Consider the following 22432-nt stretch of genomic DNA (forward strand, 5'->3'; position numbering starts at 1 on the left):
TCAAAATATAAGGGTCATGCAAAATAGTACGCTCTCTACTCACCGCCTGGTTCCTGTCGGGCAGCCTGTAGTTGTGGTTCTGCAGCAGCCGGCAGCCGTCCTTTGCCAGCCGCTGAACGGCCTCCAGCCCCAGTCGGTTGGTCAGCTCCTCACGGCTACAAGTTCCTCCACCGACGCCCCCACCGCTGCCACCGCCACCCCGCAAAGCACACACCCCGCCCAGCTGCAACACAGGAGGCATGAACACAAATCTCAACCCGCAGTCCCAAGACATGGTAGAAACGGTCAAAAAGTGTTTGCAGGACTGAGGTCGAGAAAGTTCAGTGTATTGGTCCCAAAAGGAGTTCAGGCATAATCCAGGAACATGCAATGACAAGTTTTCAGTTTTCTCTTTATGTCCATGTGAGGTGAATGAGATGAAATACAATCTGTTACAGTCTGTAATTCCTTTATCTGTTGGACTTCTCTCTGTCTAAATCTAACTACTCTGTGTCAGAGCATCTGGCGGGGAAAGGGTGAGTGTGTGTGATTAGTAGTATAAGTGGGCGGGAGTGTGTGTGTTTGGGGTGTGTGCGGTGTCTGTCTCCTCCCCTCTATAGTTGGGAGTAGCTGGGAAATTCGTTAATATCCTTCATCCAATCCAGTAGTATCCAAGTGAAGTAGATAGAAAGTGTGTAAATATGCACATCTAACAGTGATGTCTTAAAGAAGGAAAGAAAGGGGGAAAAAACAGAGAGAGATAATGGTTTTCATTAAAAGAGCTGCCGAATGCTGGGAAAACTAATGGTTTTGTCCTGATGACAGAAAACACTGGATGTGTGTGCTCCCTAAGGTGCTGCTAGTACGATTGTTATCACCAATGGTGGGCAGCCTGGACTGTTTATTTTCCTTGTTTCCTTATTTTCCTATCCCACAGTGCCATGCTCTGTGCTCTGAGGGTAACACACACACACACACACACACACACACACACACACACACACACACACACACACACACGAAAGAACATTATGACATACTCCCACGTCTCATTTTGTTCACTGGGAAAACTCTTATCTAGTAGAATAGCCACAGACACACAGAGCCACAGTCCCCTGTCCCCTGCCGTTTCCTGTTAACCTGTTTTCTACTTCCTGTCCCAGAACATACCAAGATAAACCTGTCTCTGTCTGTGTATTTATATTGTGTGGCTGTCTCCCATTGTATCCTTCATTTTTCTTTCATCTCGTGTTTCACTTCCGTGATAAGTTAAAACTTTCAGTCAGCTGAAGGATAACTGTATAGTTAAGTTTCTGTGTGTTGAATTAGTCAAATATTCCCATTGTTTTTTTGAAACCACCACTCTACTCATCAAGGACCACGATGGAAATAAGTCTTAGACTTCATTGTGACATCTTGACATTTTTATGGTGGTTTATTGTCCTCCTTGTCATTATGTCAAACTAACTAAACAAATAGTCATGTTACCACTATAATCTGCAGTGGTTCCCAAACCCCCCAAACAGAATTATAAGATGAATCTTATATAGCTGAACATACTATAGAGTTGTTCTCTGTCTCGGTTGTCAGACAGCAGCACTAGCTGAAATAACCTAGTACATTAACAAACAGCCATTATGCTGCTTATGCTGTAGACAAAACCATCTATGATCAGGACATCGACAGACAAAATGAACAAAAATGCAGGTTAATGACAGGAGCTGTGCTGTAAGATTGGCTGTTTCATCATCACATTCAAGTACAGCCGCAAAGCATCTATTACCACATCTAAATGAGCTACCAACGTGCTTTCAATATGCTTGTAAAACACAAAACAAATGTCAGCAAAACAGCTGTAAACTATATTTGAAATGTGGCTGAAGAACAGATACTTTGCTTCTGAAATATTTCCACTGGACATTGAAACCACAGCAGCACTATGACTGAGCCGTAGCAAATGTAATCCAGCTCAATCCAATGGATGTCAGAAAGGCAAAAAAACATTTAAGTTAATTTTACTTACTTAAATAAAAATGACCACTTCAGTTCACCATTTCACAACTTAAGTCCTGTGAGAAGGTTTTTCTGTATCAAGGCATCATAAGCCAAAGACATGCAAAGCACTGATTTATAGTACTGTATGTGCAATTGCATTTTAAATTGGTGTTTTTCCTGTTCCTTCCATCTCATCTCTAGTGTAATCAGAGGATGAATAATTGATGGAGAAAAAGAGGTTTCCAGTGTACAAAGATGGGACCAGAGAGCAAAGTCCCTCCCACCACACTCTCTTCTGACCCCATTTTCTACATTTATACATACATTTATATATACACACAACTTGCACTCAGTGACCTTTGAAATAGAGCAAATTAGTCGGATAACCCAGTTATGATCCAATAGGTGTCCCAAGCCAATCTGTGTCAGTGATGATGATTTGATTTGGCCAGAATTGATTACATTGAGCCAGGTCCTTTCTTTATAGCAATCTGGTTACAATCTGTCAAAAAGCTTTACTGTGCAGGGTGTGCTAACATACAGAAACCTCTTCCAAACGCACAGCACTGCAACAAGCAAGCAAACTGTGGAGCAGCATGAACAAATAAATAGCATCCAGTGTTTTCACATAATGATATTCACACTGACAGCATGTGTTTTGCCAGTACAGGTTCAAACAACATCTGCTCTGCATGTACTTTGGTAACATTTCATTAGGCGTACCACACCTCTAAAAAAAACTGCATTTGACTTTTGTTTTTTGTTCATGCTGCGTATGAAGAGAGGTTGTCCAAATCTTCCTGCCTTTACACGCCTTTATAATATCAGTGATATTATACCTGTATTATAACTAAAGGATCAGGTTTGGGGGCAAAATAACATGATGGGGACATTACTATTATTTAGTTTAAGTAGGAGTGTGTAGATCTTTATGTGTGTGTTTATTACCGGGCTGCTCTCCTCGCTGGGTGTGCGAGGTTCCTGTTGGCTCGTCTCCGTCGTCTCAGAGTCCTGCTCTGATACTGCAACCGACCACAAACACAATCAAGTTATTAATCACAGTTCTTCACACTTGTCACTCCATGTTCTCATAATGCTTCTATGACTTCTCATCTCAGGAAAGTGCACATAAACAGACACTTAACATATACTTACAAGCCTTGCGAGTCTTTCTGGCGAGAGCAGCCGCCAACTCACTTTGTACCTGTTGGAGAAAAAGGTGTCAGATTAAGACAAGACACAAAAATACAATTTGGGCTTTTGTTTATTTTATTACATCATACTATATTTACCAATCTTCAGACACACATGCACCCACTAACCGTAGAAGTGAGCCTCTCAAGAGCTTTCATCTGGAGAATCTCACTGCAGATGTCCCTGTTACCCTCAGAGTCCTCTTCGGACCTAGAACAGACACACACAGAGTACAGAGCTTTATTTACAAAGTGCATTATATTCTGATCAAACACGCCAGAGAAAAGTTTCCTGTAGAGCTTTGGGGTCTCTACACTGCCCCCTGGTATACCTAGAGAGAACTACAGCCTGCAATCTCCTAAACTGGAGTTTTTTTTACCCATAGACCTGAACATTTGTTGTATATTTACTCTACTTAAATTAGTGGACAGAAGCCAATGGTTGCTCACAGGAAATTATAGCAAAATAAACTAAAAAGAGAAATATAATATAGATAAATACGACCCAATTATTGTTGTTCAATCCTGTACTAAAATATGTTTAATGTAATGAAACACAGAGCAGAAACAATGATCCCACTCATCAAACCTAAATTTGCACAATTTTCTGACAAATAATCAAACACTTTAAAAAGGTGGCAGCCTTACACATGATAATCACACAGCAGATAACTACAGAGTTGTATCTGCCGGTTTTATTTTCCCTCCCATCTGTCTTTTTAGTTCTTCACCGCTTGCATGTCTTTGTATGGAGCATCCCTCTCTGCACCCCCCCTTCGCTCTTTCATGTGGCTTCATTTTAAATAGCTCCCAGACACACCCTTCTATTGATGTTAGCGATGCTGCGTGCGTGTGCAGCAATGCGGCGGCTGTGTGTACATGTGTTCAGAATCTATATAGATGTGTGACTCTTCGAGGATTTTTTTTTTTTTCAAGCCTGAGGGAATCTCTGAATACATATGACTTCATTTGTGTACGTTTGTGTGTGTGTGTCTGTGTTTGCTGTATAAACAGGTGGTTGTTTTGGGGTAAACTCTGCATTATTCCCACAGCAATAATACAAGGTTGTAGAGTTTGTCTTCAAAAGCAGCAGACTACACCCATGGGCCCCTCATCTAATATGTTCATATATATAAAAAACAGTGTTTGGATCAGACTCCCTCACACTCTCTTCACTCTTTCTCAAGCAAGTCAGCACACACTCACACAGACCAATTTGCATACAATTTGGATTTTATCAACCGATCCCAGTGGCACAAGTAATAGTTGTGAAGGAAAGAAGATGAAGCCCTGTGTGACTAAGTGTGTAACTATTGCAATACGTGTAGTTTGGTGGTTCCTTTCAGTATTTAAGGTCAAAATTACCCTTTGAAATAAGATAACCGATACTCAAACTGCCTGCCAGAGCTGGATGAACAAAGGCAAATTATCATGTAGTCACTGTGATTTAAAGTTAGGGGTTTTGATCTTGTATTGTCCATTAGTGGATCATGAAATGTGCAAAGTCTATTCTAAGTCATCATGCTAAATTTATTCACATTGGGGTCATTAAGTTTTTGTAGCCGGTGTTCATTTGATAATTTGGTGACTCACCATGAGCCTGAATGTGCCAGAGCTGAAAGAGTTGCACAGTGGGAGGTGTGTCACCAATCATTAAGCAGCACTGAGCAGTATTGATAGAGAATTAACATGATTGCTGCTTGCAATGTCTTTCTTCCCTTCTTTCTGCCTTCCACTTCAAAAAAGCATTCCACAAAGTGTAGCCGTGTTGTGAGATCTGTGATTTCCTAGAAACAAATCCTTATATTCTTCTTGTGTCAACTTATATTTAATATATCAACATACCCTGAACAACCTACTACATATACTGTACATGTTGTGATGTGAATACAGCCTATCTATCTTTATTAACGCAGTATTTAAAATCTTGTGCCACAGCACAGATTTGTGGAAGAGTGTAATCTCTGGGGAAAAAAAACCCCAAAAAACAATGACTGTGCCCTCATCTCTAGCTAAAATGTTCCTGCAGCATTCTGCTGAGTCTGTTGGGCTTTTTGACCTCTTCGGACTAGAGCACTATTTAATGCGAGCAAGTATGTCTTCTCCTGCAAAGCTAAGGTGTTATATTTTAGCTCCTGGCAATGCTGCACCTCCTGCACACTTTTATGCTGAGAACACAATATTTCAAGAGGGAGGGAAACAAGGAACTTAATTGTTATTGACTCATGCCACCTCCTACTACACCAAACTTTAAAAGTATTTATATAGATACTGTACCGTGTATAATACACAGTGCAATGTGGGAGACAGATTTGTGCATTAAATAGTTGCAAATTGCCACTGTCACTATTGTGTCATCAAACATACAAGTAAAAATATCTAACATTTTGTTTTAGGCATTGCTTGTATACAGTGTGACAAAATATTTAACATTTTCATCACAATCTAAACATACATCATTATGCATTTTTGCCCATAGCCAGTGTCTATATGGAAATTGTATGAAATTGATATAAAAGGACTGGAATCAAAGCGTGTAGTGAGCTACCAGGGGTGGTGTTCATATCTAAGCGTCAATTTCTCCATGATCAGTTGACACTCAGAGCTAAATTTGATGAGGACTGAACTTTAAATGAACAAATGCAGTGATTCCTGCTGCAGGGGCAGTGTGCAGGACATCTATCTATAGTCAAACTTTAATGCCTCGTCCTTACACAGCTGTACTAAAAAGCACTATATATTCAAGTGGAAGAGAGAGAATGAGACGCAGAGTCTTCCCTGCCAACGAAGCTCATTAAATTAAAACTGAAGTGGATTCAGATGGAGATGGAGAGAGACAGTGAGAAGGAGAGAAATGTTTTTTGTATAACATTTATATTTAACTCTCAGTTAAAATAACAATAGTACATTTAGGATTCATTCAAGGTACTATGATGCATGAAGCTGAACTCTAAATTATAGAGTCTTGTTAAATGTATTTCACAAAACGACATTTATTTCTGCTGAATATTTCGGGAACAATAAACTAATCTACTTTAATGTCCACAATATGCCTGTTAGCAAATATTATTGTTCAGACACAGCAATCCCTTGAGGCACGCTGGCATTGTTGACACAAACTGATTAATGACATGCTAAGAAACATCTTCTGCACATGATGGCGAAGAGATAACCTGTGTAATTAGTAGCCTGTTGTTCTTAGGCTTCACGGAAGTAGAACTCACTAGAAGGAGGCATCAAGTGTCAAGTTATCAGTATCAATTTAATGCTTGCCTCATTAGACTAAACTACAGCAGGAGACAGGAACCCATAATTCATGAGGAGCATGAGCAGCATCAGTTACACCTGGCTGCATTTACAATCTTGCTGCAGCAACTTCAAAAAATGTGTATTTCTCTAATTAGAAGGTTTATAACGACACAGGCTGATGTAAGCCAGAGAAAATTGTCTGCTGCTTTGCTTTCAGTGCATGCACTGACCCAATATAACCTTTCACAACACCTATGTTTAAGGATAGGAAGCAGTGACTGGAATAGATATACCATATTTGCCGTATTCTAAAAAGTTATTATTTTCCCTCTATTACTGTATTTTACTGGCCTTCTAGTGATTCTAAATCAGGGCATCAAGTCTCTTAGAAGCAGCCAATGGAGTTACATCAGGTGTTTTCCCTCACAGCCATGACTATTCACACCAACAAGAGCGAGACAGGCAAGTGGAGAGGGAGGGAGGGTGTGAGATGGAAAGAGATAGAGAGGATGCCTGCAGAGAAATGGTGCGACAGCAGCATGGTCAAAGTGACGTTGAATTTATGATCTCATCCATGTCGAATCTGCGAAGGTGAAACAAACAGCTAAAATGGCGTCACTATGTCAGTAATCCCCCTCTCTCGTACACCCATTCCTCTGCACCCTGTCACACCTCAAAGTACAAATGTCATCCACTATAATGTATATAAAGTAACTGACGGAGAACACAGGAATATGTACAGCAGGATACGTGAGATTTATATGACATTCAATTCCCCTTCCTCCCGCGCTCTCTCCCCTAGTGTCTGTAAAAACCTTTTGAAGTTGACACACAGATGAATGTGTTGACGGGTGCTCTTGTTCCCTCGCTCTCCATATATACTCTGTTTCTTTCATTACCCGACCCCTCCCGAACCGTCTCACTCTCTCTCTCTTTCTCTGAGTGACAGATTGAGTTCAGTAGCAGCCTCAGCAGGAATCCCATACACAAGAGCAGCAAAGCAGGGAACTCTGGCTGACACCACTCTGCATGTGTGTGTTTGTGTCAGAGCCAATTTCGTGTGTATGTGTGATGGCATCAAGTGTATGTTTTTCTGTACGAGTGTATTTTTTTCTATGGATGTTGGAGGTGTGTTCGCCTGCACATGAACGTGTCTGTCGCGTAAGCAGATTGAGGATTTAAAACACTGAATAGAGATTAGGTTTCAAGCTCGGATTTGAGGACGATCTTGGTGAGCATGTTGAGTGAGTGTGTTGCAAAACATCAACTAATGTACTTCCACCAGTCACTTTTCACAGTAAATCATCAGACAGACAAATGACCTCAATCTTAAAACTAAACAGGAACGCTGTCACTTCAACTTTAATATTTTACCAGAGCAATGCACTTTCATTTTAGGTCAATCGAGATCATCCAGTATTTCACAAGTGAGTCACATTTGCCATCAACTATGAGCAACATTCTGCAACAGCTTAACATGTTGGCCCTGAATGCAGACCGAGCAATGACATTCATTTGTCATTATAACAGATACATATGACTTATAATATATTCAATAGCTTTCCCTTTTAATTTTAAATTGAACAACCATTCAAATGTGGGAAAATATTCAATATGTATCAACCTTTCTAAGTTCCAAAGGTTCACAGTCACGGTCCAGCGTGATCTGTTCATAAACTACACTGTTGTTCTCTTTGGTAACACAAAATGGAAAGTATTAAAAAACAATGAATATATGTACTGTTTTCATGTAGCGTGGAGAGGTGTTTTTTTAAATGAGACTGTCTTATAACAAATCTGAATTTACCTTTTGGGTTATAACTCAGGTGAGTCGATTTTACAACATAAAGTTAGTTGAGGATTAGACGGCTTGTGTTCCAAAAAAAATTAATCTAATTTAGTTTTAAGTTTCATTTGTTGATTTGTTTTTGTTTTTTTTAATTGAAAGCTCTACAATCCCTCCATTGTAGCATAATTTGCAGTCAGACTTTAAAGTGAACACTTACAGGCTGTTGGCTCCGCCGCCAGAGCGAAACTGGACATATGGGGCAAGTTGTAGGAGGAGCCTAACAGCCTCTGGCCACTCCCCCTCATTGGAGCGAAACTCACAGGAGGCAGAGTCACACTCCTCAAAGCTGAATTGGTAGTAAGAGTTTGAGTCCGAAAACACCACCCGCTGGTCCACTGGGAAAAGAAGAGACACCAACACAACGACAAATGAGGGAAATAGCAGCTTCTGGTTCTGCTGTGTTTCATTGATGACGTTTTCCCATTTTCCCTTTATTATTTTCATAGTGATAATGTGTGACTAATCCAATAATGTATCTATAATATAATACCTGACAAACAAACACTGTTGTACACTACAGTGTAATCAAAGGGTTGGATGAAACAGTTTTAGGGGCCACGATGTTAGCTCACCTACATGCATCATAATCAAGTGAGTCTATGCCACAGAAAGAAAAAACAATAATGCACTTATCATTATAATTATATACACATTATATTTTGTGGTACATATACTGTATTTCTAGAATGAAAGAAATGAAAAGGCGTATTAAGGAAATGCTTCAAGTTGTTGTTATTTGAAAATAGCCATAAAGAGGACACACATTTATTAAATCATGCTGAAAATTAAATCAAATTTGAATCAATGAAATTATGTTTAAGAAATTGACTGTACTCTGGTGGTTTAAAGCAGACACTCTTAGTTCTAGAGAGAGAGCAGAGATATGGTGAAAAATAAAACTGGGATAAACTCTTTGTATCAGTTATGGTGGATTAGGCAAACCGAGGAACTGCACCTGAGCAAATGTTCAAAAGCCTCAAGAGGATCAGGTTTTCTCATTCTTCAAAGAAACATGAATGTTATGCCCTCTTTACAACGATGTGTCATCCATAGCATACCAAGTGTAGTTTCAACATGAAACAGAGTAACATGAATAATACATTTTTCTAATTTTTTTTTTTTTAAATCAGCTTTACGGAATACTTGCATTGTATCCAGGCATTGTAGGGGTTTATCAGAGGGTTTAGTGTGTGTGGTAATACGTCATATTAACATGGTCTGAGGCACATCGTTATTTTACCTTGTGGAAAGTAAAGCAGGTGATTGAAGCAATGAATTCTGCTGGAAATTACCTGGTAAACTGGTTCCTTTTTTTTTTTTTTTAGATGTCACCGGAAGGTTACTATAAATTTTGAAGCATAGTATGACCTCCAGGGATGTTCGTGTGTGTGCCAGTGTGTGTGTGTGTGTGTGTGCAGTTGTGTTTTTACCAGACAGCAGGACACCCAGCTCCAGCAGAACCTGCCAGACACGCACAGCAGTAGTCCGACAGCGCACGTACACACACTGCTCACACAGCCACTGCACCAGCTCCACACCAACATAGCTACGCCTGTTAAAATACACACACATATATATTGTGAGTTAACAGGTATAGCCACACAATGTTATGAAGTACACGCACATACACACATTTCTTCCCTCGGCACATGGCTTGCCTTTTTTATTTTGTCAATATCCATTGATTATTCATTAGTTCTTTGTAAGCCTTTTCCACTGGAACACTGAATACTTTCCGTCTGCCCCAGGATAAACTCCATGTGTATGTGTGTAGGTTTGTGTTTGTGCAATGACGAGTATTTATATTGCTGTCCAGATGTTCACATGGTTTTTTCATGCACCTGTAGGTCCTGTAGGCACAGTACATTGCATGTGAGTGCATGAATTCCCAGCTCACCATGTGCCCTGCTATATAACGGCTACGTCATGTTTTGTTCGTCTTACTGAATAAACAAAATAACTGGCCAATCAGGAGGGAGCTCAACAGTGACTGACGAGTGTGTGTATATGCTTCACTGGACGCATCGATTCAGCCCTGCACACAGACAGACACACAAAAGCAGAGACAAGTGTACCGTATGATTCTGGCCAGGTGTATCTTGTCTTTAGCTGGGTATGGTCCATGAGAGAGGAAGGCATTCCTCACAGTCCGACCAGCACAGGGAAAACTCTGGGAACAAGACTGACACACACAGAAGTTTGCTGTTATTTTAAAATCTGAACTCTAATAAATGTGAATGAAAACAAAAAATAAAATCTCATCTCAACATTGTTTTAGACATGAATATTAGGACAGCAGGGAGCTGGTGTGGCTGCAGGAGGCTGTCATTGACCGGCTCACAAGGACAGCTCGATTTCTTTCCCCATGAGGTATGAAACATTGACTGTGTCTACACGCTCTGCAATAATCCTGCTATTGATGCTATGGTAAATAAGGCTGTATTTCAATTAAACTGTTTACATGAGCTGCCTGCTTTGTTCCATTCATATTCACATTTACATGCTACAGAGCAGAGCCGGCTTGATGACTGATGAGGCTCCATTCACATTATGTTACAACATGAAAGATTCCCTTCAGTGCCATCTCATCTGAATATTTTATCCTGTCTTTGCCTCAGTGGCTTAACATTGTGGCTACATTGGAGCAGATTTTGCAAATATAACTTGTATAGTAAGATGGTAGAGCATGTGTTTGATACATGGTCAGATTTATTCCAAAAAAAGCCACCCTGTGAATTTTTGACCACCAGTAGCGCTGTGGAGTAACACTTAGTTGTTGTTTTGTTTAGACTGCAGGAAAATCAGATTTATTTCTCAAATCAGCTCTTTAAGACAGACTGTCCACACTATTTGCAAGTGATCAAATCAGAGTTGTGTGTCCAGACGTCACCAACCTATTTACATTGAGTTGTTGGGGTAAAAACAGAGTAACTTAAGCTGATGACACAAAGCTTTCCAATGCAGAAGCCTCCCACCAAACTGCCAGCAGACAATTCATTTTAGCATCAGTCCACAGGCTGTTGTTCTCTATCTTGTCCTCTATACCAAGCAACTCAGCTGCTCTGAAGCACTTTCATCACTCAGGATTTATCATTGTCGTGTTGTGAGTGATATAAAAGACACTTTGAAATCTGATATGAGAAGCCAAACTGAGACACATCTGTTGAAATCTAATTGTAATCACATTTCAAACCAACTCAAATGTAGCTTATATCTGATTTGCCATGAAATCGCAGTTCATGTGGTTTTGTGTTGTCTAGATTTTCTAAAGTCAATCTGGACACAATCTAGATATGCCAAATAACAGATTTGGGCTGGCTGTGTGAACAAGAGTCGCTCCCTATGCTGTTTGCATCTCGTGCACATTCAAAAGGACACGCATGCAATCACAAAAGCACATAGTTGACACAATACACATTCTTGCACATGAACGTATGTTGCTTCTGCATGCAGAAATGTGCCACACACGTTTTCACCTTGAAGGAATTTTCTGACCTCTAAGCAGAATTACTGATCATCTTTGTGGCAACAAGGTGGCGCTTCAAATAAATAACCTGCGTTTATTGGCATTTACTTCAGTTATGGGTGTTGCCAATAAAATGACAAATAATTGGATCAAGTTTTTACAATGACTAATGATTTACAATTCTGTTTCTTTGCTGAAACATGTTTTTCAAACTGTTCTAAAAACTTTGCCAAATGTCACTTGAACTATCTACCAAATTGGTAACTGAGAGTCAGTCTGAGTTGACAAACAGACCATGCAGTTGCATAATCATGCTTGAGTAGTTGATCACAAAGTTTGACAGTCAAAAGGTGAAAATCAGCACTAACTCAGTGTCAAACAACTATCATACAAACTAATCTCTACAGGTGATTGATTGGTACAGCTTTCAGTGACCAGGTTCAGTCAATTCTTGGTAAATATTTTCCAGACGAAGACCATGCAATAAAAAGCAAACTGGCTATGATCAAGCCTGAGGCTTCTTTTCCCCTGATTAGGCACTCATGGGTAAGTTTTACCAGCGACCTACTGCTGTGGGTACAATCAATAAATAAGGAGCACCTGAGCTTTAGATGTTGACATTTAATTTCTTTTCATTTTATTTCTTTAGCTTATTATTTAATGTTCAAAACAAACTATACTGACAAGGTATTTAAGCCCTAAGTTCTTTTCAGAGTGCAATATATAATACAATATTTGCCAAACTGCATTGTAATGATCCATGACAAATTAAGAGTAAAATTAAGTTTGTTTGAGTGTGTAGTCAGTGAAACTGGCTTGAAAAAAGCCCATGGTAATATCAGGTGAGGTCATCTGTATTGGGGCAAAACAAACACACTTTCGCTTGACAGCAAAACTAAAGGCATGACATCATCTGCGTGTGAGTGAGTTTGTGTGTTTATGTTTCCTTACCTTGTGTACTGTAGGTCCAGTGCTAGGTCCAGGGATAGTGTCAGGTGATTGCTGTAAAATACACACAAGCTGTCAGAGCCAACACACAATTACACACACAGAGAGTAAATACACTGAGCAAACAAGACTGTTACATGTGATAGACCAGTTTTACCATTTCAAAAACATTAGTCAGGCTTTGGTTAAACCAACACAGGTAACAAGAATTGCTCATGCACACACATTTTCTGGTGATATTTAGTGATTTAATGTGCACTAATGTACTACAATACAAGAACATGGCCATTCATTTTTACTTAAATAATGATTATCTGACCTAAACAGTGACACACATTCACTAAATCACCCAGAAAACAAACCCAGTTCTGCAGCACTAAACCAATTCCTTCACCAAAAAATGCAATTTTCAGTCCAACTTTTAGATTTAACCTTATCTAACCACAATATGACCCCATGATAAATCTCCTCATCGTTGCTGCCATCATGTTATACAGTAGCCTTTGCCCTGGGCATATCCACTCTTCCTCTACTTCCCCTATCAGCAAATAAACTCTTAATCTTTATGGATTATAATGGTGCCAGAGGAGCTAGATGATAGCGTCGACACTGTGGTGACACAATGGTCATAAAACAGATTAAAAATGATAGGAAGTGTTAGATCAAGTAGAGCGGAAACACCACTACACTCAGCCATCTGTTTTTGTGTGTCACTGCAGTGCAATACATTGTGATGTACTTTAGTAACACCTCGTCTCTGCTGCTGAATTGAAAGCTTGCGTCAAATGTTTCACAGCTGCATTTTCAAACTGGCATAGTAATTCCTGAAGATTATGGCTCTAAACATTTTCTTCCTTTTCCTTCCCGTGGTTTCTAAAACTTACAGATAAAATATTGCACCTTACATTAAATAGTATTAAGTCGTAGTTTTAGCAGACATACCAGCTTTTAAAAAGCATTTCAACAACAGGCACTGATCTGCATTGTGATACAGCAAGTTTGGAAACGGCTGTAAAGCCTGATATATATTTAGACTGTTTTTCTCCCATCGACCCTCATCAAAAAACTCCAATAATTTCTTCATCTAAGCCGTCAACCTGTCTCTTAGACTGGCTGCTCAAGGATGTTTTACCTCTAGTTAGCCCTTCTTTATTGGATATGATTAATCTGTCTTATTATCAGGATATGTACCACAGTCCTTTAAAGTAGCTGTAATTAAACCTCTTCTTAAAAAGCCCACTCTAGATCCAGAGGCTTTAGCCAATTACAGACCGATATCAAACCTTCCCTTTCTCTCTAAGATACTTGAGAAAGCTGTAGCCAATCAGCTGTGTGACTTTCTCCATAAGAACAGTTTATTTAAGGATTTTCAGTCAGGGTTTAGAGTGCATCATAGCACAGAGACCGCATTAGTCAAAGTTACAAATGACCTCCTAATGGCATCAGACAAAGGACTCATCTCTGTACTTGTCCTGTTAGATCTTAGTGCTGCATTTGACACCGTTGACCATCAAATTGTCTTACAGAGACTCTAAGCTGGTTTAAATCGTATTTCTTAGATCGATCTCAATTTGTACACGTAACATTGCCCAAAATCAGACGCACTGTATCTCAAGCAGATGCAGAAAAACTAGTCCACGCATTTGTTACTTCTAGGATGGACTATTGTAACTCTTTGTTATCAGGCTGCTCCAATACGTCTCTTAGGACTTTGCAGCTAATTCAGAATGCTGCTGCACATGTCCTGACAGGAACCAAGATCAGAAATCACATCTCTCCCATTTTAGCTTCCTTGCATTGGCTACCTGTTAAATCTAGAATATAATTTAAGATTCTTCTCCCTTCTAAAAACTCTCTCTCTTTCTCCTCCCCCCCAATCAGGCACGGTATTGGTTGAAGATGCAGTCACATTATTATATTTATACTAGATTTTAAAATGTAAAAAGGATAACACTTTACAGCATCTATAAAAAGGAGTCTCCCTCCTGAAATGATTTTATGTTTTATTGTTTTATAACACTGAATCACAGTGGTTTGGGTGGACGCTGATAACCAAACTGACATCATAAACAATGTTTTTTAAAGTGCATGAACATAAAGCGAAGAATATTTATCCCCTTTACATTGACACATCTAACATTATCCCAAGCGTTTTTATTTGAACGGAGATTACCTGTGTGTAATCTAGGTGTGACAAGAGATTTTTGGTTAAATACACCTGTATCTGCACCCCAGTAGCTGGATTCTTAGTTAAAACTACATAAACAAAAAAAAGGAAGTCACACCACAGCAGACTTTTTCTGTAGCGGTAAACGCAGGTGTTACTGATAACAGGAACAATGGCTCTCAGTAAGAAATGACAGTGAGTCAGCCTGAAACTGACGCAGCTGAATGGAATTCAGCCATCATTAATTTTGCCGTTTACACCTGTGCTTTTCCTACTCCGGCATTCCAAAATGTCCTTCCTATTGTGTTTGCCTATTCCAGACAAATCTGTGAAAGGGTTACCGATAAGTATGAATGTGAGGAAGGAAATTTTCAAGGTACTGAATAAGAAGAGGATATAGTTCAATCAGTCTTTAAACAATGGTACAGCCATCCTCAATAACTGAGTCTCCATGTACAGTACAGGGAGACCATCAAAAGGCCTACAGACAGTCTTACGGTGTCATTGCAGAGAGGATGCTTTTCTGCAGGAGGCCTTGGAACACTTACGGCAAAATGAATGCAGCAAAAAACAGAATAATCCTGGAGCAAAAACTTGCTGCTGTCTGCAAGAGAATGCTGACGAGGGTGAAGCCTTATTTTTCAGTAAGAGAACAAAGGCAAGGTAAAAAGGGTTTCAAAACAACAATAAATTCCTGTAAGGGCTAAGTCGAGTCGTCGATACTTACATTTGCTCATGTCCAGACTCAAAGACTGTATTTTGCTACCAAAGATGAAGATCATTTTCAGTGGATATGGGTGAGAACATATCAGAAACGGGTATCTGCCCTGATAAAAATGCAAACTGCAGAATTGTATTAGGATGATGATCACGTTGTCAGCTTTCATTAAAGACAGACAGATGAGAACCTCCTGCAATAGGAGTGCAACTGGTTTGTGAGCTCAGTCAGTGAGGCAGGATCACTGATGGAGTTGTGGGTTTGATTCCCTCTGGAAACCTTCACGTAAAACTGAGCCTGCGCTGGAAAACGCTGGTGCCCTTTTGCCGCTCACTGGCTGACATTACCAAACCAGCAGATACGGAGGGATCAAACGAAAAGCACCTAAGCAACTGTGGAAGATAGATGTAGATGAAGAAATGTAAATGAGTTGGCGTGCAAGAGGAGGAAGAAAAGAGGAAGGCTAAAGAAATCACAACAGTCTATGAATATATGATGGGAGATAGGAGCATGACAGATGGAGAGGGCGAGGCGCTGAGATGGAGAGATCATTTTAATTGTAATCACGAAGCGGAGAAAAAGTAAGCGAGACAAAGACAGAGAGGGAGAGAAATGCACGACTGTGGCTTTGAGTTGTAAGAAAATGAAACAGAAGAATGATCAGAGAGATGTAGTGCAGTGTGTGTGATACTCATTAGAGCGATGATACTGTCTGGGATGTCTCACACACAAGCGAGTGAGTTTACACCCTTGCACGCACACACACACACATATCTAAAGCAAGTGGTTGCATCACAACTCACTTACTCTTTTAGTTTGACAAATTGGGGAATGCGCAGATTTGCTTTCTTGTAGAGAAAAGATCAACACCAAGCAAGTTTAACACTAAATATAATACTAACTGCTTAGCTTAGACTGGAAACAAAATCCCCATACAAGCACTTCTAAACTCACTAATTAACACTTTATATCTTGTTCGAAGCATAAAAACATTAATTTGTGGTGTTGTGGGGGATTATGTGCCGACTATTTCTTGAGTGTTTGGCTGTGAAAAACGTCATCTCAGTGTGAACTTCCTCCGAGATATCAGCAAAGATGAGAGCTTTTTTTTCCCCCTGTGTTTGTGTCTGTGAAGACATGCAGTGTTTGGACAGGGGGTTAAGTAGAGCACACCAGCCAGCCAAGCACACAGACTAAATAAATTGTATCTGACTCTCGGTATCTCTGTCTTGTTCCTTCTTTCTCTCTTTTGTCTTGGTCGCTCTATCTTATCTCTTTATCCCTTTGTCTCCCTGTCTGGTGTATACAGATCTCTCATGAGGTCTCTGTTTCCCCACCACCCTCAAGACACACACCAAAACCTGAAGGAGGCGTTTCATTCATACTGTATCACACGGCAAGAGAAATGTCTGCCAGCCATGCTTCTCTTTGTCAGTGCCTCAGTTTTGTAACCAACACACTCCTCCATCACAGGGTGTAAAGTCCATTGCTGTCAGTACACCGGCGGCTAAACTAGAGTGACAGAAGAAGAGAGAGGAGGAGATGAATGAGGAGGCACATGCTGACACGCTTATCTGTGTGATGACTTCAAAGTGTGTATACAGAGGGGAAGAGAGAGAGAGAGGGAGCAGCAGAGAGAGAGGTCATTATCTGCAAGAAATGGATTACTCTCAGATTAGATTGCTGAGCACAGTGAAGCGCTGTAGCGCGGTACGTTTGGCAAGCCCCCTTCACACACATACACACACTAAACTCCTGTCGACTCCTCGACAGATCCGTCATACAAGGAAGTGAAAAATGGAGACATCAAAGCGCACACACACGCACGCACACACACACACACACACACACACACACACACACACACACACACACACACACACACAGTAAAGCCGTTAAGAAACCCACTTGCCACACCCACACCTATCTGCCAACACACATGACCTTTGTTCTTAACGGACTCATTTCATGATTATCTATCAACAGAAAATAAATCAGCAACAGTTTTATTTTAAGCGAATTTTAAAAAAAAGTAAAAACCACTTTTCCGGGGTGGTCGGTAGCGTAGTGGATTGTGCAGGCTACAGTCGGTCCCGGTTCGAATCCTGCATCGGACGGCCCTTTACTGCGTGTCATTCCCCCTCTCTCTGCCCCCTGCTTTCTGTTTTCCTTCAGCTATCCTATCCATAAAATATATATATTTTTTTAATTCTTCTTCTTTAATGTGAATACTCGCTGATTTTCTTCAATCACAGTAAACTTATTTTCTGGTTTGGAGAAAGCAAATGTCAACGCTGGCTTTAGGAAACTCTGATGAATATTATTCAATATATTTTGCCATTTCATTGAACAAGAAAGTAATCTGCAGATTAATCGTTGCTGTTTGCAACCCCAAACAAGAACATTTTAGCACATAATTTGAAAATGGACGCAGCCCAATATTTGAAGTCATCCACTTAACATTCATTAAATTGAGGTGCTAGAGTAAATATCAGATTCCTGCATCAAAGTGGAAACTCTCTCTTTAATGCCATTAGTGAATAAATTGAATGGCCAAAGGTTGCTGAAGCTAACATTTTGCGGCCTTAATAATAATAAAGATCCTTTTAAGTTGCTGCATTTTGACTGCCATAACTGTCCTGATGCATTCCACTTGTATGACTGTCTTCTCTTCTTTGTTACTTCGTTGTTTTTCATGTATAAAGGGTATTCCTAACTTAAAATACATATTCAAGTGGTTAATAAAAGTTGGCAGGCATAGAGTGGTTCTGGTGATGTGTGTGGGTTTATTCAGTGAGTGTGAATGTGTGTTCAGTCTTTCTCTCTCTCTCACCACCCCTCACCTCTTTCATCTTTCTAATCTCAATGTATAATGCAGTTATGGATGTGAAATATTGCTGGCAGACATAAAAACACATCACAAGTCAATGTTTTGCTGCATGTATTATGCAGAAATGAGATCATATTCTGAGGAATATCATCAACTTTCCTCTAAGACTGTCATAACAAAGTCTGTTAGCTGACATTATGACTGTGATAATTTGATTTACAGCCAATGTAATATGTTTTTCAGCATACTGTACAGTACATTTATATGTTTCTGGGTTTAAGTATTTTAACGCTAGGTTGGTGTTTCAGTTTTAATCCACTAAGTTTTCATAATACGTATTCTAAATAAAAATATGGTACTGTTTGGGGGCAGCAACAGAACATTAATTTCATTCATTTAATTCATTAGAAGATGAAAGAAATGCAAAGAAGCTACAACCCCGAACAAAATGCCATGATTAAACTGGTAATGAGCCATTATTCAACTGTTACGTTTCTTTCTGAAAAATGTGCTCCGTATTTCCACCTCCTCGGAGTTCAAATGATGGAACATGCACACATATCAGGCAACCTATTATTACAATATGTGATATATGTAACTTTTGTTGAGATTTCTATTTCTATTTTAATGTTCTACTGTCTGTTTGTATTGATGAACTAAAGGAACCATTCAGCCACAATGTGGCTCCGACTCCCTAAAGAGATGAAAGCTGTATTTAGTCTACTGTTATCTTTGTTATCAGTGTTATCTTTAAAGACAGCTTCATGCCCCATGCTGCTGTAGCATTGATTCATCCAATCAAAACTAGAAATTCCAACTGGTTGTAGAAAAATGACTTTGAGGTAATGTTGGTTAACAAGAAAAAATAAAAATAATAAAATACAACAAATTATCTTGAGCATCTGTCAACTAGCTGTGCTGCTGGCCAGCTAAACCAATGGCAGCTTGGGGCTGTACATTTCCTCACCAGGGAACTCACAACACAAAACATGAAGTCCACAGCACATACCTATTTTTGAGTGACTCTGTCTGACCAGTAAGTGGTTTTCAAATCTGACACCTGACTAAGCTGTGGTCAGATCTTTGCAGGAGATGAAATAAAGAAAACTAGCCAGGTTTTCCCTGTTTTAAATTTCTACAGCCTGGCTACTTCACAAGAGCAGTGAAAGTTGAAAAGTCGGTGAGGTGTTCCTTTAAGCAAATCCCTCTGCTCCCGTCATAACGTAGCCAATAAAAGGACGAATAATTAAATACCAGAGCAAGTCCCAACAGAGAATAATGTAAGACAGGATTCACAAAAGCTGAGGCTGCTGCAGGCTTTAACCAAAAGGCGACAGATGGCACAACGGTTTCAATTCATTTCAGAAGTTGTCGGCAAACATCAAAGAAGCAGGTGAGGTAATGTAAAAAACTGCTTATGTCAGATGTTTCACACCTTCATGGGACCCCGGATGTAAGAACAAGAAACAAAATATAGCTTCTGCATGGATCAACAAAAAATAAAATAAAGAGGTGTCCACCTGGGAGAGATGCTGTGATCTCAGATCATGTCACCGTTTTCTTTTTTAGCGTTTCCAATTTTGAGTGCCATTGTGCAAATCAATGCATGGCAGTTCTCTCGGCTGTTTTTAGAGAATTTGTATGCGCATATACAAAACGAGTGCGCGTGTCTGTCTGAGTATGTGTGTGCCAGGTGAAGCATAGCAAAGACTGCCAGCGTCTAGAGAGAACCAGTCTGCGCAGAACAGCCATACCTTTACACTACTTACCCACGCATCATCACACTCAGCCCCACCACACACACACACACACACACACTTTGATGAAGACAGAAAGACAGAAGAGGGAAAATTTGCCTTTTTTTCCTCTTATCTGCTCAGTTTTTTCTTCTTTCCTTTCCTTCAGCTCAATCAAAGGCAATGAACAATGACACAAAGATGATAGGGTGCATGCTACAGTTAATAATTGTCTGGTAGTGAAGTAATCCATCCATTCATCAATTCTTTATGGTTCCATTATAACGTTTTTGTCTGCACTGGATTCTGTTGTGAAATTCATTATAGGATTTACCATCATTGATTTGTTACCGCAAGAGAATTAAACACTGAGCAGCCTGAAAATGTGAGTCATTTAAACATCACTTAAAATCAGATTGGAACATGACACGACCCGTTTGTCTCCTTCGGTCAAACATGACAAACGTTGCATATCTTTATCACGCCTGGCACCGGTGGGACTGGAAGTGCTGGTGCCGTGTCTCTGACATAACCCACAGAGAGAATCAGAGACACATTTTTCTCCTGGCTGCCACCGACGATGAAGATGAGCGGAGCTGACACACTGAGCAGATATTTGGCTTGTCAGGTGTGTTCGTTCCACATCAGGGCGCACCGAGTCACACACACATTTACTGCTTAGTAGACCAATCATCACAAGACAAGAAGCAGAGGATGAATTTTAGATGGCTCATTTTACAAATTTGCCCCATTTGGACTGGGAATGTTGTAATAAATATTAAAGAGAGAGAGAGAGATACTCAGATATTCACCACAAAACAGAGCTGAAACGATTAGTCAGATAACTGATTCGATGATTAGCAGAAATTAATCCAACAATTTCGCCGACTGGTTCATCGTTGAAGTCATTTATTCGAATGGAAATGTCAAATATCTGTTGGTTACAGCTTCTGAAATGTGAGGATCTTCCGTTTTTCTCTGTTCTACGTCAGCTGTGGATGGGTAGAAAAAAATAAGACACATGATCATAAGATAATTTCCTTTCGCAACTTGTGATTTGACATCTTATAGAATAATCAATCAGACTGGTCAACAAAACAACTTATAGATTAATTAAAATAACTGTTAGTTGTGTGGCTGCACACAGATGTTTGTATACAAATGCATATTTAAGTGAGTGTGTTTCTATGTGTATGTGTAGTGAATCTGTTGAGGGGGGGGGGGGGGGGGGGGGGGGTAGTAGTGTTGCCTTGACTACCGGAGTGTGAAGGTATGATGTCCAACAGCAATTGGTTATTATGGATGTAGCACGCACGCACACGCACACACGCACGCACACGCACAGCCTCTGCGACAGTAATGCTTGTAACAAAATGAAAACACCTGAGTCGTGACGGGGTTACGAAACAGGCGTCACGGCACAGAGCGAGCGGCGTCGGGGTAATTTGACGGTTGAAAAGATGAAGCCGTTGCTACATAACATAAAAACACGGAAGGACGGAGGGCACGGTCAAATCCTGCCAGCGGTGGGTTTGAAATACTCACGCTCTTCTTCCGCAGGTGCAGCCCGTGCTTGAGTAGCCCCGGCAGGTCCCGGATTTTATGTTTGAGCTGAGCCTGGTCCCGTGCGCTCCGGTTCCATCGTAAACCCGCGAGCAAGCCGTCCTCTGCGGGCTCGGAGTCCTCCATGGCTTCACCCCCACTTTTTTCCCTCCTCCTCCACCTCCTATACTCCTGTCCTGTCCTCGAGCTGCCGCCTACCTCCGCTCCGGGTTGTCTACTGTATCCTCACGAGGCGCAGCACCACCGCCGCCGCTCGCGCCAGTTCGCCATTTCCCCCCGCCTCGCGCTCACACTCCGCGACCTGCATCTGCAACCAAACCGCGCGCGAGTTAACGACCCACTCAATGTGTTCCGCAGCACGCGACGCTGCTGCTGCTCCACCCAATGGCTCGCGCGTCCTACTCCTCGGTACTACCAGGTTGATGAGTGAGTGTGTGTGTGTGTGTGTGGAGAGAGAGAGAGAGAAAGAGAGAGGGGGGGTCACAGGTGCATAGAAGCATTGCATCACTTCCACCTTTAATTCACTGACCAGTGGTCCCTTTAAACATTTTAAAAAAACATATTTTTAACCTGTTGTCTGGTGCAGCTGGCATTTAAATTCAATGCAAATATCTATTTGTCATACGTTGGAAATGTATTACAAAACTACAGATAATAGTCGAATGGGGGGAGGGGGAGAAAAGAAGCACTCAGCAGGGCTACGTCATCACATTACCTGGCTCAAATTTCCATAGGTAAA

At 40.5% G+C, this 22432-nt stretch overlaps 1 protein-coding gene across 1 annotated transcript in view; it reads right to left on the reverse strand.

Annotated features, from left to right (window-relative positions):
• The window catches only part of rapgef5a (Rap guanine nucleotide exchange factor (GEF) 5a), a 44067-nt gene extending 21911 nt beyond the window's left edge, over positions 1–22156 (reverse strand). The window contains exons 1-9 of the mRNA XM_019264301.2: positions 21676–22156; positions 12683–12733; positions 10341–10447; positions 9696–9817; positions 8423–8600; positions 3297–3378; positions 3130–3178; positions 2923–2996; positions 44–223 (exon numbers count right to left, since the gene is read on the reverse strand). Coding sequence (XP_019119846.1) covers positions 44–223; positions 2923–2996; positions 3130–3178; positions 3297–3378; positions 8423–8600; positions 9696–9817; positions 10341–10447; positions 12683–12733; positions 21676–21819 — 987 coding nt within the window. The 5' untranslated portion in view covers positions 21820–22156. The remainder of the gene's footprint in view (positions 1–43; positions 224–2922; positions 2997–3129; positions 3179–3296; positions 3379–8422; positions 8601–9695; positions 9818–10340; positions 10448–12682; positions 12734–21675) is intronic.
• Positions 22157–22432: the final 276 nt, after the last annotated feature.

Source organism: Larimichthys crocea, chromosome XIII (assembly GCF_000972845.2).
Source record: "Larimichthys crocea isolate SSNF chromosome XIII, L_crocea_2.0, whole genome shotgun sequence".
NCBI classification, from domain to species: Eukaryota; Metazoa; Chordata; class Actinopteri; family Sciaenidae; genus Larimichthys; species Larimichthys crocea.